Source organism: Oncorhynchus gorbuscha, linkage group LG01 (assembly GCF_021184085.1).
Source record: "Oncorhynchus gorbuscha isolate QuinsamMale2020 ecotype Even-year linkage group LG01, OgorEven_v1.0, whole genome shotgun sequence".
NCBI lineage: Eukaryota > Metazoa > Chordata > Actinopteri > Salmoniformes > Salmonidae > Oncorhynchus > Oncorhynchus gorbuscha.
The window spans coordinates 28,238,666-28,264,939 of NC_060173.1; the positions used below are offsets into that span (position 1 = coordinate 28,238,666).

Here is a 26,274-nt window from a genome sequence, read left to right on the forward strand (position 1 = left end):
GAAGCACAAGCATTTCGCTACACTCGCATTAACATCTGCTAACCATGTCTATGTGACAAATACAATTTGATTTGATTTGATTTAGACAATCTCTTCCTAAAATGATCTGCAGAAATTGTTGCAACCCCTATTACTAGCCTGTTCAACCTCTCTTTCGAATCGTCTGAGATTCCCAAAGATTGGAAAGCTGCCCTCTTCAAAGGGGGAGACACAAACTGCTACTGACCTATATCTATTCTACACTGCCTTTCTAAGGTCTTTGAAAGCCATGTAAACAAATGGATTACCAACCATTTCGAATCTCACCGTACCTTCTCCGCTACGGTATCTGGTTTCAGAGCTGGTCATGGGTGCACCTCAGCCACGCTCAAGGTCCGAAATGATATCATAACCACCATCAGTAAGAGACATTACTGTGCAGCCGTATTCATCGACCTGGCTAAGGCTTTCGACTCTGTCAATCACAACATTCTTATTGGCAGACTCAACAGCCTTGGTTTCTCAAATGATTTCCTTGCCTGGTTCACCAACTACTTCTCTGATAGAGTTCAGTATGTCAAATCTGAGGGCCTCATGTCTGGACCTCTAGCAGTCTCTATGGGGGTGCCACAGGGTTCAATTCTCGGGCCTACTCTCTTCTCTGTATACATCAATGATGTCGCTCTTGCTGTTGGTTATTCTTTGATCCACCTCTACGCAGACGACACAATCTGTATACCGCTGGCCCTTCTTTGGACACTGTGTTAACTATGCCATACAACTCTCCTTCCGTGGCCTCCAATTGCTCTTAAATACAAGTAAAACTAAATGCATGCTCTTCAACGGATCGCTGCCTGCACCTGACCGCCCGTCCAGCATCACTACTCTGGACGGTTCTGACTTAGAATATGTGGACAACTACAAATACCTAGGTGTCTGGTTAGACTGTAAACTCTCCTTCCAGACTCTCCTTTCAGACTCCTATTTCACAACAAAGCATCCTTCACTCATGCTGCCAAACATACCCTCGTAAAACTGACCATCCTACCAATCCTCGACTTCGGCGAAGTCATTACAAAATAGCCTCCAACACTCTACTCAGCAATTTGGATGTGGTCTATTACAGTGTCATCCGTTTTATCACCAAAGCCCCATATACTACCCACCACTGCAACCTGTATGCTCTCGTTGGGTGGCCCTCGCTTCATACTCATCGCCGAACCCACTGACTCCAGGTCATCTACAATTCTCTACTAGGTAAAGCCCTTTGGCCGCCTCTCCTTCCAGTTTTCTGCTGTCAATGACTGGAACGAACTGCAAAAATCTCTGAAACTGGGGACTCTTACCTCCCTCACTAGCTTTAAGCACCAGCTGTCAGCGCAGCTCACAGATCACTGCACTTGTCCATAGCTCATCTGTAAATAGCCCATCCAATCTACCTCATCTCTCATTTGCACCCCAGTATCTCTTCTTGCACATTCATCTTCTGCACATCCTACCATTCCAGTGTTTAATTAACTATATTGTAATTCCTTTGCCACCATGGTCTATTTATTGCCTTACCTCTCTTATCCTACCTCATTTGCACATGCTGTTTATAGACTTTTTCTACTGTATTATTGATTGTATGTTTGTTTATTCCACATGTAACTCTGTGTTGTTGTATGTGTCGAGCTGCTTTGCTTTATCTTGGCCAGCCCACAGTTGCAAATGAGAACTTGTTCTCAACAAGCCTAAATCCATCAGAAGCGATGGTCCTGCTCCATTTTTTATTAAAGTGGGAGACTTCTTCTGGGAGGGGTCTCTGGAAGGCAAAGAGAGTTGACATGGTGGTGATAATCTCAGCACATCGTAATGGTGTCCAGTCTGGGGAGTAGACAAGGAGAAGGTAGGCGGGAGTGCTTTCCCCAATAGATTGTGTAAATTGTTAATGTGTTTGCTAAGAGTAGCTACTTCTTCTCTATAGTCCTCTGCAAGTAAATAATTGCATTGGCATTGGAACTCTGGTTGGTCCACATTGTCCCGGAAGACAGCGTAGTAAATACAGCTTCTGCAGTGTAGAAATATTTCTCTTTCCAGTCAAAGAGTGGGTGTTTCTCAGGGTCAATGAATACCCATACTCTTGTCCTAAATATTGTCCCATTTGAGGATGAGAAAATAAATCATGTTTTTAAAATTGAGTATACATTAAATTCCCGCACGTCATACTCATTTTGTCTTTGACCACAGCTGATCAAGTAGATATGGGGATGCGCTACCGTATCAACGAATAGTGGGAAACAACGCAATTACCGTAATTTCCGGACTATAAGCCGCTACTTTATTCCCACACTTTGAACCTCGCGGTTTATACAATGACACTGCTAATTTATGGATTTTTCCCGCTTTCACAAGATTCATGCCACCAAAAAACTGAGCACCGTCACATAATGTGACGTAAATCGAGCGCGCTCAAACTTCCCATCATTCTGATTACGGTAGTAATTTTGTCACCCTCACCATGGCAAAGACACAGAGAAATGCATATGATGCAGCTTTCAAGTTAAAGGCGATAAATCTGGCTGTTGGAAAAGGAAATAGAGCTGCTGCATGGGAGCTTGGCCTTAATGAGTCGATGATAAGACGTTGGAAACAGCAGCGTGAGTAACTGACTCAGTGCAGAAAGACAACAAAAGCTTTCAGAGGGAAGAAAAGCAGATGGCCTAAAAGTATTTGCAGCCACCCAACATCAGTGTAAATCGTGCATTTAAGGTGGCGCTCCTTGTTCAGTGGGAGGCTTGGATGAAAAGTGGGGAGAAATCCTTCACTAAAACGGGCCGCATGCGAAGAGCATCTTATTGGTCAAGTCTGCCAGTGGGTCCTGACAGCGTGGAGCATTGTCAAAAAATCCACTATCATCAACGGGTTTCGAAAGGCTGGACTGCTGCGTGTTGAAGGGGCAGCATCAGCTCAGCGGGGTATTTGCCTCCGACACCGAAGGAGATGACTTCAGTGGTTTCAGTGCACAGGAGGAGGAAGATAGTGACCAATGACTTTCTTGGTAGGCTACTGTTTTAATTTTTGTTACAAGCCGTGTTTCGTTAAAGCCTATTTATTTTTGTTACAAGCCGTGTTTCGTTTAAAGGCTGTGTAAAGTTCATTTGTTTCAATGTACCGGTAGGCACCTGCGGCTTATAGACATCTGTGGCTTATTTATTTACAAAATACATATTTTTTTATAAGTCAGTGGGTGCGGTTTATATTCAGGTGCGCTTAATAGTCCAGCAATTACGGTACACATGACATATTCTCAGTATGCGAAAATAGAATGTTTAATAGTTTGCAACATTTCAAAAATCGAGTATGGTTTAAATGCCAGGATGTTGTACTCTTTCCAGCTCTTCATCTAGTAGAATTACATGCACACTTTTCTACAATGTATTGGAAGAGGTGGGCTGTGAGTGATGGGCCCTAGTTCTCTTCAAGTAGCCAACAACAAAACTAGGCTACTTAATTGGGAAGATGCCTGAAGCTTCTGTGTTGGTGTTCAAATGTAAGTTATTTTGTTCTCCTTAAAATGATCACAAGTACTGTGTTGTAGGCTACATCTTTGAGAATGTAAGTGTTTTTTATTTTATTTTAATTTTATTTTTACTCAAAGTGGATTTCTGTTTTCTCACAAAGTGTTTATAGGTCTCTTCGTCTGAGCTTTTAGTCTTGTCGTCTATGACATACAAAAAGTCTATTTCATTTCAAATCTGAATTATTTTAGATAAATCGCTATAAATCTGTCAGTGGCTGCGATGTAGAGTTCAGCCAGGAGTTGACGGAAGGATATCCCAGCTTCAAGTGTTTTCAGATTTCACATCTTATGTCACACAGTCTCAGAAATAACACTGTGTTCATGGGAACCAGGGCTATCGCTGAATGCAAAACATTTCAATCTATAAACCAACCGGTACCAGAACCACGCATGTCCCCTAAATAGAGGACCTTACATCTAAGCTAATATGAGATGAAAGGACAGTTCCTAACGAGTTAAGGAAGCCAAGCTAGAGCTCTGTGAGACCTTCACATCAACGGCAGCTGATGGTTTGATCAAGAGAGACCTTTAGAAAATATGGTCTAATACAAATATGTATTTTACAATTATAAGGAAGGTGAAATCTTGTAGATCATCATTTTAAAATTTGATTATGCTATATTTAGAAAGCTTATAAGTAAATTCAAGCCTTATTCATAGTTTTGTTGAATAGGAAATACATCATACTGTACATCATATTTGTACTGTGTACTTGAACTTATGTCCTTAAAAGTGACTACACCTCAGCAATTTATAAAACATTTTACCAGAAAGGTGAGAAAGCAACCTTTCTTTGAGTTTGCAACATTACTAGTTATTGTTTATGGCCCTTTCATGAAAAATAATAACTTTTGTGCCGATTATGGGGATTATACCGATTTACATTTTCAATCCCATTGAACTGTTTAATGAGGCAGTCTAGACAGTGCAGGTAGTCCTAGACAGAGCAAGTGTTGGTGGTTGCAGCCCTGTTCCACACGTTCTTGTTACTTTATTAATATATTCAAATGAATCCATTGTATTTATGCTAACTAGGCACATATACTGTTCTATATTCTAACACAACATATTGTAACAAATACCTGATACCATTAGAACATTTATATATGAGTGCATTAATAATAAATAAATGTTGACAATACATTGAATACCTGAATTTTCATCATAATCCCTGAACTCCATTAATTATTTATCTGTGCCAGCAAAATGTTTTATGTGCAATAATTTGTTCAATATCTGAAGGATTTAAAACATTCTAAAACGTTGAAGTATCTTCATCCATTGTCCAACTATTGCGTTTATCAGAATTGTTTTTCAAATCTTTTAACAATTTTGATGACCGTTAAGGACATTATCACTGCCACATTTACACTCAGGCATACATTATCAGGAAATTATCATGACATTAGCAGGATATTATCAAGACATTAGTAGGACCTTATCTAGACTTTTTCATTAAATTATCAGGATATTAGCAGGATATTATCAGGACAATGATGATTAAGTACAAAATTGTATCCACTCGCTCTGGATAAGAGCATCTGCTAAATTACAATTTAAAAAATATATACACTGCTCAAAAAAATCAAGGGAACACTAAAATAACACATCCTAGATATGAATGAATGAAATATTCTTGTTCAATGCTTTTTTCTTTACATAGTTGAATGTGCTGACAACAAAATCACGCAAAAATTATCAACGGAAATCAAATTTATCAACCTATGGAGGTCTGGATTTGGAGTCACACTCAAAATTAACGTTGAAAACCACACTTCAGGCTGATCCAACTTTGATGTAATGTCCTTAAAACAAGTCAAAATTAGGCTCAGTAGTGTGTGTGGCCATGTGCCTGTATGACCTCCCTACGCCTGGGCATGCTCCTGATGAGGTGGCGGATGGTCTCCTGAGGGATCTCCTCCCAGACCTGGACTAAAGCATCCGCCAACTCCTGGACAGTCTGTGGTGCAACGTGGCATTGGTGGATGGAGCGAGACATGATGTCCCAGATGTGCTCAATTGGATTCAGGTCTGGGGAACGGGCGGGCCAGTCCATAGCATCAATGCCTTCCTCTTGCAGGAACTGCTGACACACTCCAGCCACATGAGGTCTAGCATTGTCTTGCATTAGGAGGAACCCAGGGCCAACCGCACCAGCATATGGTCTCACAAGGGGTCTGAGGATCTCATCTCGGTACCTAATGGCAGTCCGGCTACCTGAGGAGGGCTGTGCGGCCCCCCCAAAGAAATGCCACCCTACACCATGACTGACCCACCACCAAACCGGTCATGCTGGAGGATGTTGCAGGCAGCAGAACGTTCTCCACGGCGTCTCCAGACTCTGTTACGTCTGTCACATGTGCTCAGTGTGAACCTGCTTTCATCTGTGAAGAGTACAGGGCGCCAGTGGCGAATTTGCCAATCTTGGTTTTCTCTGGCAAATGCCAAACGTCCTGCACGGTGTTGGGTTGTAAGCACAACCACCACCTGTGGACGTCGGGCCCTCATACCACCCTCATGGAGTCTGTTTCTGACCGTTTGAGCAGACACATCCACATTTGTGGCCTGCTGGAGGTCATTTTGCAGGGCTCTGGCATTGCTCCTCCTGCTCCTCCTTGCACAAAGGCGGAGGTAGCGGTCCTGCTGCTGGGTTGTTGCCCTCCTATGGCCTCCTCCACGTCTCCTGATGTACTGGCCTGTCTCCTGGTAGCACCTCCATGCTCTGGACACTACGCTGACAGACACAGCAAACCTTTTTGCCACAGTTTGCCTTGATGTGCCATCCTGGATGAGCTGCACTACCTGAGCCACTTGTGTGGGTTGTAGACTCCGTCTCATGCTAGAGTGAAAGCACCGCCAGCATTCAAAAGTGACCAAAATATCAGCCAGGAAGCATAGGAACTGAGAAGTGGTCTGTGGTCACCACCTGCAGAACCACTCCTTTATTGGGGGTGTCTTGCTAATTGCCTATAATTTTAACCTGTTGTCTATTCCATTTGCACAACAGCATGTGTGTTTTCCAAGATTTCCAAGATGGCGTAGCAGTAAGTCATCCTGTCGCATCGTGTCCCTTGTATATATCGTTTCTTTTTCGTTTTTTCATATTTTTCTTCGCATATCTTTAAAAACATTTTGCTAAACCTAAGCTTCCAAATACTCTCCTGCAACCTGCCTCACCCAATGTATCTACTTTTTACTAAAGTATTTATATTTACTTCGGAACCAGAACCCATCAACTGAAGCTAGCCAGCTAACCACCAGCTATGCTAGCGGTCTTCAGCTAACCGGTCATCAGCTAACCTTTAGCTCGGAAAGCTCTCGCCAGTTCGAACAACGTGACACTAACCAGAGCATAACGGACCTATTTATTTTTTATCCCCGGATTCCCAACGCAAACGGAACATTTTTCAGCAGGATCTTCACAACTAGCTATCTAGCTAAACCGCAACCCCGGATGATTACTCCTGGCTAGCGTTTCCACCCACTTAGCTTGAAGCTAGCCCGGGCCAGAGCACCTGTGCTTACACCTACTGTTTTAGCTAGCTTTCCCAATTCAACACCTGTGATTACTGTATGCCTCGCTGTATGTCTCTCTCAAATGTCAATATGCCTTGTATATTGTTGTTCAGGTTAGTTATCATTGTTTTAGTTCACAATGGAGCCCCTAGTTCCACTCTTTATACCCCTTATACCTCCTTTGTCCCACCTCCCACACATGCGGTGACCTCACCCATTACAACCAGCATGTCCTGAGATACAACCTCTCTCATCATCACCCAGTGCCTGGGCTTACCTCCGCTGTACCCGCACCCCACCATACCCCTGTCTGCGCATTATACCCTGAATATATTCAACCATGCCCAGAAACCTGCTCCTCTTATTCTCTGTCCCCAACGCTCTAGGCGACCAGTTTTGATAGCCTTTAGCCGCACCCTCATACCACTCCTTCTCTGTTCCGCGGGTGATGTGGAGGTAAACCCAGGCCCTGCAAGTCCCCAGGCACCCTCATTCGTAGACTTCTGTGATCGAAAAAGCCTTGGTTTCATGCATGTCAACATCAGAAGCCTCCTCCCTAAGTTTGTTTTACTCACTGCTTTAGCACACTCTGCTAACCCTGATGTCCTTGCCGTGTCTGAATCCTGGCTCAGGAAGGCCATCAAAAATTCAGAGATTTCCATACCCAACTATAACATCTTCCGTCAAGATAGAACTGCTAAAGGGGGAGGAGTTGCAGTCTACTGCAGAGATAGCCTGCAAAGTAATGTCATACTTTCCAGGTCCATACTTAAACAGTTCAAACTACTAATTTTGAAAATCACTCTCTCCAGAAATAAGTCTCTCACTGTTGCCGCCTGCTACCGACCCCCTCAGCTCCCAGCTGTGCCCTGGACACCATTTGTGAATTGATCGCCCCCCATCTAGCTTGAGAGTTTGTTCTGTTAGGTGACCTAAACTGGGATATGCTTAACACCCCGGCAGTCCTACAATCTAAGCTAGATGCCCTCAATCTCACACAAATCATAAAGGAACCCACCAGGTACAACCACAACTCTGTAAGCAAGGGCACCCTCATAGACGTCATCCTGACCAACTGGCCCTCCAAATACACCTCTGCTGTCTTCAACCAGGATCTCAGCGATCACTGCCTCATTGCCTGTATCCGCTACGGAGTCGCAGTCAAACAACCACCCCTCATCACTGTCAAACGCTCCCCAAAACACTTCTGTGAGCAGGCCTTTCTAATCGACCTGGCCCGGGTATCCTGGAAGGACATTGACCTCATCCCGTCAGTTGAGGATGCCTGGTCATTCTTTAAAAGTAACTTCCTCACCATTTTAGATAAGCATGCGCCGTTCAAAAAATGCAGAAGTAAGAACAGATACAGCCCTTGGTTCACTCCAGACCTGACTGCCCTCGACCAGCACAAAAACATCCTGTGGCGGACTGCAATAGCATCGAATAGTCCCCGCGATATGCAACTGTTAAGCGAAGTCAGGAACCAATACACGCAGTCAGTCAGGAAAGCTAAGACCAGCTTCTTCAGGCAGAAGTTTGCATTCTGTAGCTCCAACTCCAAAAAGTTCTGAGACACTGTGAAGTCCATGGAGAACAAGAGCACCTCCTCCCAGCTGCCCACTGCACTGAGGCTAGGTAACACAGTCACCACCGATAAATCCATGATTATCGAAAACTTCAACAAGCATTTCTCATCGGCTGGCCATGCCTTCCGACTGGCTACTCCAACCTCGGCCAACAGCTCCGCCCCCCCCGCAGCTCCTCGCCCAAGCCTCTCCAGGTTCTCCTTTACCCAAATCCAGATAGCAGATGTTCTGAAAGAGCTGCAAAACCTGGACCCGTATAAATCAGCTGGGCTTGACAATCTGGACCCTCTATTTCTGAAACTATCCGCCGCCATTGTCGCAACCCCTATTACCAGCCTGTTCAACCTCTCTTTCATATCGTCTGAGATCCCAAAGGATTGGAAAGCTACCGCAGTCATCTCCCTCTTCAAAGGGGGAGACACCCTAGACCCAAACTGTTACAGACCTATATCCATCCTGCCCTGCCTATCTAAGGTCTTCGAAAGCCAAGTCAACAAACCGGTCACTGACCATCTCGAATCCCACCGCACCTTCTCCGCTGTGCAATCTGGTTTTCGAGCCGGTCACGGGTGCACCTCAGCCACACTCAAGGTACTAAACGATATCATAACCGCCATCGATAAAAGACAGTACTGTGCAGCCATCTTCATCGACCTTGCCAAGGCTTTCGACTCTGTCAATCACCATATTCTTATCGGCAGACTCAGTAGCCTCGGTTCTTCGGATGACTGCCTTGCCTGGTTCACCAATTACTTTGCAGACAGAGTTCAGTGTGTCAAATCGGAGGGCATGCTGTCCGGTCCTCTGGCAGTCTCTATGGGGGTGCCACAGGGCTCAATTCACGGGCCGACTCTTTTCTCGGTATATATCAATGATGTTGCTCTTGCTGCGGGCGATTCCCTGATCCACCTCTATGCAGACGATACCATTCTATATACTTTCGGCCCGTCATTGGACACTGTGCTTTCTAACCTCCAAACGAGCTTCAATGCCATACAACACTCCTTCCGTGGCCTCCAACTGACCTTAAACGCTAGTAAAATCAAATGCATGCTTTTCAACCGATCGCTGCCTGCACCCGCATGCCCGACTAGCATCACCACCCTGGATGGTTCCGACCTTGAATATGTGGACATCTATAAGTACCTAGGTGTCTGGCTAGACTGCAAACTCCTTCCAGACTCATATCAAACATCTCCAATCGAAAATCAAATCAAGAATCGGCTTTCTATTCCACAACAAAGCCTCCTTCACTCACGCCGCCAAGCTTACCCTAGTAAAACTGACTATCCTACCGATCCTCGACTTCGGCGATGTCATCTACAAAATTGCTTCCAACACTCTACTCAGCAAACTGGATGCAGTTTATCACAGTGCCATCCGTTTTGTCACTAAAGCACCTTATACCACCCACCACTGTGACTTGTATGCTCTAGTCGGCTGGCCCTCGCTACATATTCGTCGCCAGACCCACTGGCTCCAGGTCATCTACAAGTCCATGCTAGGTAAAGCTCCGCCTTATCTCAGTTCACTGGTCACGATGGCAACACCCATCCGTAGCACGCGCTCCAGCAGGTGTATCTCACTGATCATCCCTAAAGCCAACACCTCATTTGGCCGCCTTTCGTTCCAGTACTCTGCTGCCTGTGACTGGAACGAATTGCAAAAATCGCTGAAGTTGGAGACTTTCATCTCCCTCACCAACTTCAAACATCAGCTATCTGAGCAGCTAACCGATCGCTGCAGCTGTACATAGTCTATTGGTAAATAGCCCACCCATTTTCACCTACCTCATCCCCACACTGTTTTTATTTATTTACTTTTCCTCTTTTTTGCACACCAATATCTCTACCTGTACATGACCATCTGATCATTTCTCACTCCAGTGTTAATCTGCAAAATTGTAATTATTCGCCTACCTCCTCATGCCTTTTGCACACATTGTATATAGACTCCCCTTTTTTCTACTGTGTTATTGACTTGTTAATTGTTTACTCATTTACATTTACATTTAAGTCATTTAGCAGACGCTCTTATCCAGAGCGACTTACAAATTGGTGCATTCACCTTATGACATCGAGTGGAACTGTCACTTTACAATAGTGCATCTAAATCTTAAAGGGGGATACTTATCCTATCCTAGGTATTCCTTAAAGAGGTGGGGTTTCAGGTGTCTACGGAAGGTGGTGATTGACTCTGCTGTCCTGGCGTCATGAGGGAGTTTGTTCCACCATTGGGGGGCCAGAGCAGCGAACAGTTTTGACTGGGCTGAGCGGGAGCTGTACTTCCTCAGTGGTAGGGAGGCGAGCAGGTCAGAGGTGGATGAACGCAGTGCCCTTGTTTGAGTGTAGGGCCTGATCAGAGCCTGGAGGTACTGAGATGCCGTTCCCCTCACAGCTCCGTAGGCAAGCACCATGGTCTTGTAGCGGATGCGAGCTTCAACTGGAAGCCAGTCGAGAGAACGGAGGAGCGGGGTGACGTGAGAGAACTTGGGAAGGTTGAAGACCAGATGGGCTGCGGCGTTCTGGATGAGTTGAAGGGCACAGTTTAATGGCACAGGCAGGGAGCCCAGCCAACAGCGAGTTGCAGTAATCCAGACGGGAGATGACAAGTGCCTGGATTAGGACCTGCACCGCTTCCGGTGTGAGGCAGGGTCGTACTCTGCGGATGTTGTAGAGCATGAACCTACAGGAACGGGCCACCGCCTTGATGTTGGTTGAGAACGACAGGGTGTTGTCCAGGATCACGCCAAGGTTCTTAGCGCTCTGGGAGGAGGACACAATGGAGTTGTCAACCGTGATGGCGAGATCATGGAACGGGCAGTCCTTCCCCGGGAGGAAGAGCAGCTCCGTCTTGCCGAGGTTCAGCTTGAGGTGGTGATCCGTCATCCACACTGATATGTCTGCCAGACATGCAGAGATGCGATTCGCCACCTGGTCATCAGAAGGGGGAAAGGAGAAGATTAATTGTGTGTCGTCTGCATAGCAATGATAGGAGAGACCATGTGAGGTTATGACAGAGCCAAGTGACTTGGTGTATAGCGAGAATAGGAGAGGGCCTAGAACAGCCTACCTCTGAAGCGTCAACCTCGACAATGAATTGTCTAGTGACGTCTAACGAGGATAGGAGCGGACGTAAAACGTTCTTTTAGAAGATCAAAAGCTCCAAGGCGGAACCGGACCATAAAACACGTCTTGACAGAAGTAAGAGCTGTGAGAGGGGGCAGCAACTTGTAGCCCTGGAGTGACGGAGAAAAAATCAGGATATCGTCAAGATAGACAAAAACAAAAATGTTCAGCATGTCTCTCAGAACATCATTTAAACCCTGAAAAAATGGGGACGCCAGTGGTGAGAGCGCGTGGTGAGGAGACAGATTCTCGCCATGCCACCTGGTAGGAGCGACCTGTCAGGTAGGACGCAATCCAAGCGTGGGCCGCTCCGGAGATGCCCAACTCGGAGAGGGTGGAGAGGAGGATCTGATGGTTCACAGTATCGAAGGCAGCCGATAGATCTAGAAGGATGAGAGCAGAGGAGAGAGAGTTAGCTTTAGCAGTGCGGAGCGCCTCCGTGATGCAGAGGAGAGCAGTCTCAGTTGAATGACTAGTCTTGAAACCTGACTGATTTGGATCAAGAAGGTCATTCAGAGAGAGATAGCGGGAGAGCTGGCCAAGGACGGCACGTTCAAGAGTTTTGGAGAGAAAAGAAAGAAGGGATACTGGTCTGTAATTGTTGACATCGGAGGGATCGAGTGTAGGTTTTTTCAGAAGGGGTGCAACTCTCGCTCTCTTGAAGACGGAAGGGACGTAGCCAGCGGTCAGTGATGAGTTGATGAGCGATGATTAACAACCGTTCAATGCATGAGGTAAGGGAGAAGGTCTCCGGAAATGGTCTGGAGAAGAGAGGAGGGGATAGGGTCAAGCGGGCAGGTTGTTGGGCGGCCGGCCGTCACAAGATGCGAGATTTCATCTGGAGAGAGAGGGGAGAAAGAGGTCAGAGCACAGGGTAGGGCAGTGTGAGCAGAACCAGCGGTGTCGTTTGACTTAGCAAACGAGGATCGGATGTCGTCGACCTTCTTTTCAAAATGGTTGACGAAGTCATCTGCAGAGAGGGAGGAGGGGGGGGATTCAGGAGGGAGGAGAAGGTGGCAAAGAGCTTCCTAGGGTTAGAGGCAGATGCTTGGAATTTAGAGTGGTAGAAAGTGGCTTTAGCAGCAGAGACAGAGGAGGAAAATGTAGAGAGGAGGGAGTGAAAGGATGCCAGGTCCGCAGGGAGGCGAGTTTTCCTCCATTTCCGCTCGGCTGCCAGGAGCCCTGTTCTGTGAGCTCGCAATGAGTCATCGAGCCACGGAGCGGGAGGGGAGGGACCGAGCCGGCCTGGAGGATAGGGGACATAGAGAGTCAAAGGATGCAGAGAGGGAGGAGAGGAGGGTTGAGGAGGCAGAATCAGGAGATAGGTTGGAGAAGGTTGGAGAAGGTTTGAGCAGAGGGAAGAGACAGGTTACTCCATGTGTAACTCTGTGTTGACTGTTCACACTGCTATGCTTTATCTTGGCCAGGTCGCAGTTGCAAATGAGAACTTGTTCTCAACTAGCCTACCTGGTTAAATAAAGGTGAAATAAAAAAAAATGTGAAATTTATTGTCAATCAGTGTTGCTTCCTAAGTGGACAGTTTGATTTCACAGAAGTGTGATTGACTTGGAGTTACATTGTGTTGTTTAAGTGTTCCCTTTATTTTTTTGAGCAGTATATATATATATTGAATTAACACATTATCATTGTAGTACCAATTAGTCATGAGTCATGAATCAAATGGTTTTACTGTGTCTCTGTGGTGTCTTTTTTCTCCTCCAGAGCAGGGAGGGTTACGACCTGCTGGGCTGCACACAGAACATGGCTGACCACATCAAGACCAAGTGGACCAACCCTGAGGTCAGTACAACAAAACTGTTACAACTAACATTCCAATATGGCCGATGGTGTTTCTACCTCGGAACATTGCTTTGAATGAGAACGTCTGATGATGATTCTTTTCCTTCAAATTCTATAACAACGAATCCCGTCAGTGGCAGTATGACATATTGTGAGCTTAAGATGGATTACACAGAGATGACATCCTAAATGAGACAGAGGGGGTATACATGGGAGCCAATTATTCCCATCTATCCACTGTGTTCCTTTCACTGGGAGGGCTTCCATTTGGCTCCCTGTCTAAGAACCTAGAGATTTATGACATCACCACCTAAATCTGTCTTCATCTCCTCCCAGACACCCATACATGGCTCTGTTGAGCAGGACTATAGACAAGATATCGTCACAACATCCTTGTTTACTGCTGAGACATAGTACAGGCTCCTGGATTGCTTTCATACAGTGCTAGTGACTGTAGGTCTCCCTCTAGGTAGTTTATTGTTTAGTGAAGTTATTGAACATGCTTGTTTGACATGGAGTAGGTTATTTGGCAGGGGTCCTGTTAATAGAGTGATATTAGTAGAAAGTTGTTATCCCTCTCAGCTCCCTCAAGCTACCTCAGGTAGACCAATTTAAAACACACAACAACTGAAATAGACTTTCACTATTCCAGATCGAACTTTGAAAGGACAGCTGTAATTCCTGCCCAGATAGGTTAGTGTGGGGACACAGTCACTGGAAATCAAATGGTGTGCGTGCGTGCAGGTCTGGGAGTTAGGTCAGTGCTAACCAGCCAGGTCTAATTTATTTACAATAGACAGTGTTGTACCTGGCCTCCCAGCGAACCCTGCAGGCCTAACGCTCTGCTGTGACGTTACATAACTCTGTCTCCCACTGAGAGCTGACCTGCAGCTATGCACCATAATCTAGCAGGTTCATTTGAACACCCTTTGAAAAGGTAATACTCTTATGGGCAGCCCTAGCCCCGGCAATTTATCATACTGAAATATCAACGCTGCCCCCAGGCCTTCCCGCTGCCCCCAGGCCTTCCTGGACCTTTTGTCTTCTGTACTATCACCAGAGAGGTGTGGCGTGTTCAGGAAAATCCACTTCCCTCCTTATTCACAGGCTGACCTGTCAGGAACCATTAGGTGGATTTGTTCCTGTGTCCTCTCCACGCTCTCAAATGTCACAGCTTCTTCTTGCGCGCGCGTGCTTGCGTGTGTGTCTATGCGTCTGTCTCTGAGAGCAGGTAACAAACAGTGTGTTAACCGGGGGGATCAAGGCAGCAGGTAGTCAGCATATTTACCTCTGTCTCATATTTTATTTACTGTTTCCTCTGCATAATGCAGTCAGTGGCACAATGCCTGCTGGGGTGGTGCTGCTGGCTGCTTCTCGCTCACTCGCTTCAGACATGGCCCATATTAGGAGCACCGAACACACACAAACACACCTTTCTGCTCCATCCCTTTTCCCTGCTTCAGAAAATCTAGAAAAGTACACATTAAAGCTGTCACAGGGATGTGAGGAACAGACAGAAATGCATGGGAAAAACTAAACTGTTGGCCTATTTCTTTCTTTCTCCTGCTCTTTCAGTCTTTCTCTCTCTCTCTCTGCCTCTCCCTCCCTTTGTCCTTCTCTCTCTCCTTTCACAGCATTTTAATTTAATTACCGTATGTATATCCTTGCCCAGGAGCTCAATGTACCTGACTTTCCTTTCCAACCGTGAAAGGCGCAGGGCATTGAAACTCCTGCCGTTAGAATGCCACAGGCCCTCTCTTTCCCTCCCTTGCTTTCCCCATTTTTACATTACTTTAGAGTAAAAAAGGGTGAAAGTAAACAGCAGTAGTGCGTGAGTAAAATTACTGGGGAGCCAAGCCAGAAAAAAAGCCAATCTACAACCTATGTGTTGTGATAATTGCCTTGTTTGCTCTATATCCTGTTAGTTCGTATGCCTTGCGACCGTGATATATAGGCCTAACGCCAAGACAATAAGAAGACACAGTGGCAGAATAAATTCAACCACGCCTTTGTTTCATCACAAAACCTTAGAGTAACCTCTGTCAATGTAACAAACAGTTACATGACCGACAGCATGGTCAAGCAAGTTAATGTTTCTGACATTTCCGGACTACTAAACAACTATTGTTAGAACCAACGGGACGTTACCGCAAGTCGCAAAGAAAACAGGAGCTGCCTTGACTATGCCAGCCCCATTTTCAACTTCACAATCATTAAATCACCTAAAAGATACCAAAAACGATCTTGTCCAATCAATGTAAGCTAACTATGATGTGGCTGTCCATGGTTCTGATTTCTGTGTGTGTGTGTGTGTGTGTGTGTGTGTGTGTGTGTGTGTGTGTGTGTGTGTGTGTGTGTGTGTGTGTGTGTGTGTGTGTGTGTGTGTGTGTGTGTGTGTGTGTGTGTGTGTGTGTGTGTGTGTGTGTGTGTGTGTGTGTGTGTGTGTGTGTGTGTGTGTGTGTGTGTGTGTGTGGTGGAAAAACATGTTGACTCACCCTACTTGTATAGAAACGACAATGCCATCCTCCGCTCGTTCATGTTGACAAAACGGTCTATGACTCTGTCATACAGTACACACTTTTATTTTTTGTTGTCCTAGGCTACCTGGCTAAAATTCTTGCTCGCAAACCTACATTTCTTTCATGGACAACAATGCGCCAGGCCAGTTAGTAAACATTAGCCTATTTCATCTAGCTACATTTTTTACCACCCTCTCATGCCAGGTGCACAATTTAAGAATTTATGGTTGGATCAGTATCAGATTTTTCTTTGCACTCAATGTGATGTGATTGGAGTGAAGCCAAATCCAAACTTGCTTCCCTTGACACTTTTTTTGGGGTTCGCCAGGACCATTCACAGTTGAGCTCACTTAGTTTAGCTCAACGCTGATTTGCTATTTATACTTTTTTTAATCAAGGGAGGCAAAGTGCTCGCTGGCTTCCCTTGCATTCAATGCGATGGGTGGCAACAATGTCATATTACTTTTGACCAGACAGCATCAGATAGATGATTTACACATACAGAGAGTGGCAATTTCTCGCTTGCTTGGATGCTTTCTACAGTGAGATACATTCAGCCACTTGTGAATTGAAAGAAAATTATGAAACACAGTCAATTGTTTGGGGAAGTCTGGCTTTCCTTGGCATCCATGAATAACCGCCACTGAAGGTAAATAAAACATGTTACCTCTCCTCTGTTGAGTTAGTGGAGAATTTGGAAAATTTGATTGCTGGCAGAGAAACGCCGATAACGGAGAGAGCGAGAGCGCAGAATGGAGCTTTGGATCTCCCTGGAAAAGTGTTAATTTGGAGTGGGGCCATTGTTGCCAGAGGGAGGGACTGACCGTTCAAAGTCATTTGCTTGTAATGTTCCATTAATGCTTTTTAGCCCTTTTAAAAACATTACACAGACCCTGGGCCTGGGGATGAGCACCAGCAGGACCTATATGGGAGGAAATGACCTTCACAGAAAGTTTCATAACAAGTGTACACAGAGATGCGCAGTTTGTATTTTAAATATGCATTTCATTTCAGTTACTTCTGAGTATTATAGAATTTGTATTACGCTGGGCTGAACTACACTCTAATGTATTTTGTAACAAGATACTTTAATAATTAGTATTTTCAAAATAACTAATACTTTTCTATCCCCCCTGGTTTTATAGTGGTTCACCATTTTTTGGCCCCCTTTCACTTTGCATTGGTATCAGAAGTCTGATGGCACGATGTTGTGTTATTTTTTAGTTTGATTTTATTTCACCTTTACTTTACCAGGTAGGCCAGTTGAGAAGAAGTTCTCATTTACAACTGCCACCTGGCCTAGATAAAGTAAAGCAGTGTGACAAAAACAACCGCACAGAGTTACACATGGGATAAACAAATGTACAGTCAATAACACAATAGAAAAATCTATATACAAGTGTGTGCAAATGTAGAAGGCAATAAATAGGCCATAGTGGTGAAATAATTACAATTTAGCATTAACTCTGGAGTGATAGATGTGCAGATGATGATGTGCAAGTAGAGATACTTAGGTGCAAAAAAACTAATAAGCAATATGGGGATGGGGTAGTTGGGTGGGATATTTACAGATGGGCTGTGTACAGGTGCAGTGATCAGTAAGCTGCATCTGCTAAATTGACTTAATGCGTATGTAAAAATGGACAATCGCAAAGCATGCAGAGTATTATTCTTATGAGCTCTGCCCTGAAACAAGGTTTTGCCTAGAAGGGATATAACTTTTGTAAAAATGTACTTTTCTTGGCAGATTTAGGGGAACTTACGCAGCAGGTTAGGAGAATTAACATAGCAGGTTAGGAGAATTAGGTTAAGCTGTATCTCATCTAAACATGACCCTGAAACAAGGCCAATAATAATACCTAGTGTGCTTTGTAGTTCATTTTGGTATGTTCATTTTCACATATACTTTAACGTTTTGGTCATTTAGCAGACACTCTTATCCAGAGTGACTTACAGTGCAACCAAGGTTGATAAACAACAACATATCACAGTCCTGGCAAGTAAAACATTTCTGTAGTCGTTACTGAGGATGTTGCTGCTAGGGCCGGCTACTTGAAAATGTATTCCTATATTTTAAAATACATATATTGTAATGAAATACATTTCAAAATACAAGTATTTTGTCTTTTTTTTGTTGTTGAAATTTACTCCCTTTTTTTCTCCCCAAATTTTGTGGTATGCAATTGTTAGTATCGGGAGAGACGAAGGTTGAAAGTCATGCGTCCTCCGATACACAACTGTTAGGAATTTTATGAATAATGACTAAACAAGTAAATTATTATTATTATTATTATTATATTATATTATATATATTATATATTATTATTATTATTATTATTATTATTATATTATAAACAATATCTACATTTTAAATAGAACTATAACTAATGAAACTTATGCTCTGTTTTATTATATCTGATTAATAATATTAATTCATAAGGAAGGGATTGTGTAGCATGAAGCAGGGGGTAGTAAAATAAAATAAATACCATTGCAGCCAGGTTGGAGAAGACTGGAATTGTGGGTTTTTAAGTAAGCAAAAAGGGTTAACCTTTGGTTGAACCGACTCAACTTAGCTCTGGGATGTTTAGATAAGGCAGAAAGTGTTTTCCTGGGTTTTCCATTATCTAAAACTGTCTTCTAAATAGTGATGGATGAAGGTGAAGATTCCAGAAGATAATAGATAAGTGCGTGTCTGGAGTGAGCGAGCTAGTGGGTGAGAATAAACTTTTCAACTTTGTTGGGTCCTGGTTGATAGGAGGAAAAACGTTTTATAACCTATGACGTCATATTTTGTATATAAACTGTTGTTCGTGGTTACATGAGAGCGCGCTCCGAGAATAAATACTATTACATAATTTTGATAAGACTGGTCTCTGTCTATTTTATGCAAATGAGAATCTTACAAATTCTCATAAAATAGACTAAGTGAATTCAATTAATGAAAACATATTGGAATTATGAAATTACATTAACAACAACCCAACCAAGCCGCACTGCTTTTTAATACAGCGCGCATCCAACCCGGAAGCAAGCCGCACCAATGTGTCGGAGGAAACACCGTGCACCTGGCAACCTTTGTTAAGCGTGCACTGCGCCCGGCCCACCACAGGAGTCGCTGGTGTGCAATGAGACAAGGATATCCCTACCTACCGATATCCCTATCCCTACTGACAAGGATATCCCTATCCCTAATGGCCAAGCCCAAGATGTTTTCTAATTTTCCGTAGCCGTTAGGGCATATGTATGCTAAAGATTTCAAATGTATGCATGACTATGAGTTCAAGTGATCGTTAAAGAAAATTGTAAACACATACAGGCTGTAGCTGTTTTGGAGCTAAGTAGGTAATGTTTTCTGTTTCTTATAATTGACATGATTAACTGGTTGTGACTTTTGCTTTGGTCTATTTCTGAGTGTTGGCTCTGTTAGCATTCTCTATCTGTACTAATTGGTAGCACCACGTTCTGAATCTCCAACCCCAAAGGAGCCACAGTCCGTTGTCAATTTCATTGGAGTGTACACTTTATAGACTTCTGCAGTCATGTGCAGAGCACTCTCTCTCATGACCAATGTTTAAGAAATTTGCTATATTTAGTCAAACACAGATCACAACTCTTCTCTGTAACATGTTGATACCAAAGAGCCGTTCCGTCTTTAACATTTTGATACCAAACAGTCGTTGTCTGTCTTCGTGTAGCCTCAGAGGCACAGTGGCCCAATGCACACACACTTGCCAGTGCCCTCTCTATCTCTTTCCCTCCCCCCCTCCCCTTGTTGAGCCCTGTACCCTTCTCTCTCTCTCTCTCCGGTGGCCCCAGTTGGAGGCCTCAGTCTGCTCCAGTGTAAATTAAGATTAGCACGCATGGCTGCTTCCCCTCTCACTATCAGGACTACCAGGGAGAGAGGTCCAAGGGCAGAGGGCCATGCTCCATAAACAGAGGGCCAGTGCTAGGAGCGTGCCCCATCCCCTCTGGTGCAGGAGTTGTAGAGACCCAGCAGCAGAGGGCATGGGGGTTCACTGGAGGCCCTGGAGGATAGTAGAGGTGGTGAGAAAATGGGTTACCATGTCAGATTGATGACATGTACACAGCAAATTTGAGATCGGAATTTCACCAACAAATTTGAAAACTTTCTTAGAAAGTATATTTGACCATCTCAAATAGTTTTAAACTATAGTTTAAATAGTTTACATTTTCTACAACCAGATCTCTATTTTTTATGCAAATGGTATGTTATGGAAGGGTCTAGAAACCTTTTTTTGTGATTTCACATTTTTGAGAAACCTTGATATGTAGCATGGGGTCCTGAAAAAACATGAACAAAGGCTCCCAAAACACCCAAATACGTACTTTTAGAAACAGCAAAGCTCTCAGTATAGTGATGCAGGTCTTTAGATGTTGTACACATTAAATTGTGTCATTCCATACTTTATCTGCAATGTTATATTCCGTTTTGCTCGACTCAAGCCGATTCCCCTATCCAGCTTCTCCATTCTCCATGTATGCCTGCTGCTACAGGTAACTACCAAATAAAGGAAGCACCAACATGTCTTAATAGTGTGTTGAGCGTCCACGAGCTGCCAGAACAGCTTCAGAACACCATAGCATAGATTTTACAAGTGTGTGAAAGCACCCCGTGATCTCAATATACAAAAGGGACCATTCTATAACATGCCAATTACGTAACAAATAGAGATTTGTTTTTTAGAAAACACTTCTCCTTTAACACTTCATTAGAGCTTATGCTGTTACACTTTCTCAGTGTTAGGGAATTAGTAACTCGTTTTGGGTTGTTGTTTTAACACTAAGCTGTAAAGCCTTATTTCCATATTTATCTCTCAGGGAGCTTTTTGAGTGAATTTTAGAGGTACCAGTACCACCCACGACTGTGTTTGCTAGTGACAGAGACATGATTGTTGCATTTGATGGCTTTCAGTCTTGTAGCCTTCAACAAGTGAGTGCCTAAGTCAATATTTTATCATAAACATGTAATTATTTATGACTATACATTACTTTGTTTTACAATACCATACTTTAACAGACTCGTTTGAACCTAACACACCGGTCTGAATCTCCTCGTTTGCAGGCCACATTGGCAAGTCACATTTTTCTGGCTTGCAAAGTGGTATATCATTCTTATTGGAATCCAGCCACAGATAGTATAGCCAACAATTGTGCCTTTTTTTCACCCACAACTCAGTTAGAATGGGTGTGAAGGTAGAGAAGATTACTATATGAGACTACGTAAACCATCTAAATGGGAACAACCATCTCAATAACGGGTGAAATAAGTTCACCCACTTACAGATTGGAATAGTTTAGAAAAGGTTTGGATACACCTACCCATTCAAGAGTTTCTTTATTTTTACTATTTTCTACATTGTAGAATAAAAGTGAAGACATCAAAACTATAAAATAAAAAATATGAAATCATGTCGTAACCAAAAATGTGTTAAACAAATCAAAATCTATTTTAGATTTTAGATTCTTCAAAGTAGCCACCCTTTGCCTTGATGACAGCTTTGCACACTCTTGGCATTCTCTCAACCAGCTTCATCTGGAATGGTTTTCCAACAGTCTTGAAAGAGTTCCCACATATGCTGAGGACTTGTTGGCTGCTTTTACTTCACTCTGCGGTCCAACTCATCCCAAACCATCTCAATTGTGTTGAGGCCGGGTGATTGTGGAGAACAGGTCATCTGATGCAGCACTCCATCACTCTCCTTCTTAATCAAATAGCCGTTACACAGCCTTGATGTGTGTTGGGTCAATGTCCTGTTGAAAAACAAATGATAGTCCCACTAAGGGCAAACCATATGGGATGGCATATCACTGCAGAATGCTGTCGTAGCCATGCTGGTAAAGTGTGCCTTGAATTCTAAATCAATAACAGACCGTGTCACCAGAAAAACACCCCCACATCATCACACCTCCCCCTGCTTGCCTCACAATGGGAACCACACTTGCGGAGATGTGTCTGTGTCTCAGAAAGACAGCAGTTGGGAACCAAAAATCTAAAATGTGGACTCATCAGACCAAAGAACAGATTTTCAATGGTCAAATGTCCATTGCTCGTGTTTCTTGGCCCAAGCAAGTCTCTTCTTATTATTGGTGTCCTTTAGTAGGGGCTTCTTTGCAGCAAATCGACCATGAAGGCCTGAATCACGCAGTCTCCCCATAGCAACGATAAAAACATTCCCTAACCAGAAACCGTGGATTGATGGCAGCATTCGCGTGAAACTGAAAGCGCGAACCACTGCTTTTAATCAGGGCAAGATGTCTGGCAACATGACCGAATACAAACAGTGCAGCTATTCCCTCCGCAAGGCTATTAAACAAGCTAAGCGTCAGTACAGAGACAAAGTAGAATCTCAATTCAACGGCTCAGACACAAGAGGCATGTGGCAGGGTTTACAGTCAATCACGGACTACAAGAAGAAACCCAGCCCAGTCACGGACCAGGATGTCTTGCTCCCAGGCAGACTAAATAACTTTTTTGCCCGATTTGAGGACAATACAGTGCCACTGACACGGCCTGCAACGAAAACATGCAGTCTCTCCTTCACTGCAGCCGAGGTGAGTAAGACATTTAAACGTGTTAACCCTCGCAAGTCTGCAGGCCCAGACGGCATCCCCAGCCACGCCCTCAGAGCATGCGCAGACCAGCTGGCCGGTGTGTTTACGGACATATTCAATCAATCCCTATCCCAGTCTGCTGTTCCCACATGCTTCAAGAGGGCCACCATTGTTCCTGTTCCCAAGAAAGCTAAGGTAACTGAGCTAAACGACTACCGCCCGTAGCACTCACTTCCGTCATCATAAAGTGCTTTGAGAGACTAGTCAAGGACCATATCACCTCCACCCTACCTGACACCCTAGACCCACTCCAATTTGCTTACCGCCCAAATAGGTCCACAGACGATGCAATCTCAACCACACTGCACACTGCCCTAACCCACCTGGACAAGAGGAATACCTATGTGAGAATGCTGTTCATCGACTACAGCTCGGCATTCAACACCATAGTACCCTCCAAGCTCGTCATCAAGCTCGAGACCCTGGGTCTCGACCCCGCCCTGTGCAACTGGGTACTGGACTTCCTGACGGGCCGCCCCCAGGTGGTGAGGGTAGGCAACAACATCTCCTCCCCGCTGATCCTCAACACGGGGGCCCCACAAGGGTGCGTTCTGAGCCCTCTCTTGTACTCCCTGTTCACCCACGACTGCGTGGCCACGCACGCCTCCAACTCAATCATGAAGTTTGTGGACGACACAACAGTGGTAGGCTTGATTACCAACAACGACGAGACGGCCTACAGGGAGGAGTTGAGGGCCCTCGGAGTGTGGTGTCAGGAAAATAACCTCACACTCAATACCAACAAAACTAAGGAGATGATTGTGGACTTCAGGAAACAGCAGAGGGAACACCTCCCTATCCACATCGATGGAACAGTAGTGGAGAGGGTAGCAAGTTTTAAGTTCCTCGGCATACACATCACAGAAAAACTGAATTGGTCCACCCACACAGACAGCATCGTGAAGAAGGCGCAGCAGCGCCTCTCCAACCTCAGGAGGGCTGAAGAAATTCGGCTTGTCACCAAAAGCACTCACAAACTTCTACAGATGCACAATCGAGAGCATCCTGGCGGGCTGTATCACCCCCTGATACGGCAACTGCTCCGTCCTCAACCGTAAGGCTCTCCAGAGGGTAGTGAGGTCTGCACAACGCATCACCGGGGGCAAACTACCTGCCCTCCAGGACACCTACACTACCCGATGTTACAGGAAGGCCATAAAGATCATCAAGGACATCAACCACCCGAGCCACTGCCTGTTCACCCCGCTATCATCCAGAAGGCGAGGTCAGTACAGGTGCATCAAAGCTGGGACCGAGAGACTGAAAAACAGCTTCTATCTCAAGGCCATCAGACTGTTAAACAGCCACCACTAACATTGAGTGGCTGCTGCCAACACACTGTCATTGACACTGACCCAACTCCAGCCACTTTAATAATGGGAATTGATGGGAAATGATGTAAATATATCACTAGCCACTTTAAACAATGCTACCTTATATAATGTTACTTACCCTACATTATTCATCTCATATGCATACGTATATACTGTACTCTATATCATGTACAGCATCTTTATGTAATACATGTATCACTAGCCACTTTTAACTATGCCACTTTGTTTACTTTGTCTACATACTCATCTCATATGTATATACTGTACTCGATACCATCTACTGTATGCTGCTCTGTACCATCACTCATTCATATGTCCTTATGTACATATTCTTTATCCCCTTACACTGTGTATAAGACAGTAGTTTTGGAATTGTTAGTTAGATTACTTGTTGGTTATCACTGCATTGTCGGAACTAGAAGCACAAGCATTTCACTACACTCGCATTAACATCTGCTAACCATGTGTATGTGACAAAAAAAGTTGATTTGAATTTTTATTTTATTTGATTTGAACAGTTGATGTTGAGGTGTGTCTGTTACTTGAACTCTGTGAAGCATTTATTTGGGCTGCAATTTCTGAGGCTAGTAACTCTAATGAACGTATCCTCTGTAGCAAAGGTAACTCTGGATTTTTCTTTCTTGTGGCGGTCCTCATGAGAGCCAGTTTCATCATGGTGCTTGATGGTTTTTGCGGCTGCACTTGAAGAAACTTTCAAAGTTCTTGAAATTTACTGAATTGACTGACCTTCATATCTTACAGTAATGATGGACTGCTTATTTGAGCTGTTCTTGCCATGATATGGACTTGGTCTTTTACCAAATAGGGCTATTTTCTGTATACCACCCCTACCTTGTCACAACACAACTGATTGGCTCAAATGTATTACGAAGGAAACAAATTCCACAAACTAACTTGTAACAAGGCACACCTGTTTATTGAAATGCATTCCAGGTGACTACCTCATGAAGCTGGTTGAGAGAATGCCAAGAGTGTGCAAAGCTCTCATCAATGTAAAGGGTGGCGACTTTGAAGAATCTCAAATATAAAATATATTTTGATTTGTTTAACACTTTTTTGGTTACTACATGTTTCCATATGTGTTATTTCATAGTTTGGATGTCTTCACTTTTATTCTACAATGTATAAAATAGTAAAGAAAAACCTTGGAATGAGTAGGTGTGTCCAAACTTTTGACTGGTAGTGTATATTTCAACCATTTTTGGAAAACGTGTTCGCATTAAAACAACTGAGGGATATTTTACGGTGATTCTGTTGCCAAACTTTACATCTGCACAGTTCTTCCAGGAACTGTGTTTTTGTGAAATTGTCTGTGTAAGTTATTCAAGGTAGTCCTTGTTTATTTTTTGTGAACCTTTATTTAACTAGGCAAGTCAGTTAAGAACAAATTCTTATTTACAATGACGGCCTACCCTGGATGACGCTGGGCCAGTTGTGCATCGCCCTATGGGACTCCCAATCATTGCCGGATGTGATACAGCCTGGATTTGAACCAGGGACTGTAGTGACACCTCTTGCACTGAGATTAAGTGCCTTAGACCACTGCACCACTCGGGAACCCATATAGAGTTGTATAGTTTGTTAAACTTTGAAATCAATGGTTTTTGTTTAAAATGTATGCCGAAGTGAAAAATCAGAGCCAAAGCGTAATTCCATTGCCATGGAATTACCCGTCAATAGGTGAAATGGGACAGAAAAAGTCACTTCTAGAATCAGTACACTGGTTCTGTGACTTCTAATTTGCTGTGATTCGATCACCTGGAATCAGAATGAAGGATAGACATTTTTCAACTCCCCCATATGAAGGAAGTAAATCAAAAATGTTACATCTCTTTGTTGAGTTAGGGAGTAATTTGGAGAATCTGATTGCTTGTGCAGAGATGCCAATAACTGACAAGACTTTGCTCCCCAATGCCCCCCAGCTTTGGCAACGTCTGTGAAACAGCTCCACTGGAGCAGTTATGGGGAGGGGAAGGATGATTGGAGGGGACGGTAGATGTGGGAGGGAAGTGAGATGACGTGAGGGCATTGAGGGGCATAGGGTGTGTCAGGGGACCTTGACAGGGGGCTGTGCGGTGCTCCTCAACGCTTCACCATCTACGTTGTCAAATCAAATCAAATGTGTTGTGTTGGAGGCAGAGGCGTCCCAGTGAGGGGCTTGCTAGTGGAGGTGTCATATTCTAATGAGTCATA

At 44.1% G+C, this 26,274-nt stretch overlaps 1 protein-coding gene across 2 annotated transcripts in view; it reads left to right on the plus strand.

Moving 5' to 3' along the window:
- LOC124035722 (tripartite motif-containing protein 44-like) overlaps nucleotides 1–26,274 on the plus strand; it is a 106,296-nt gene that overhangs the window by 10,983 nt on the left and 69,039 nt on the right. For both annotated transcript variants that reach the window (XM_046349334.1, XM_046349342.1), the window contains exon 3: nucleotides 13,494–13,571. In XM_046349334.1, the coding sequence (XP_046205290.1) occupies nucleotides 13,494–13,571 (78 nt within the window). The remainder of the gene's footprint in view (nucleotides 1–13,493; nucleotides 13,572–26,274) is intronic.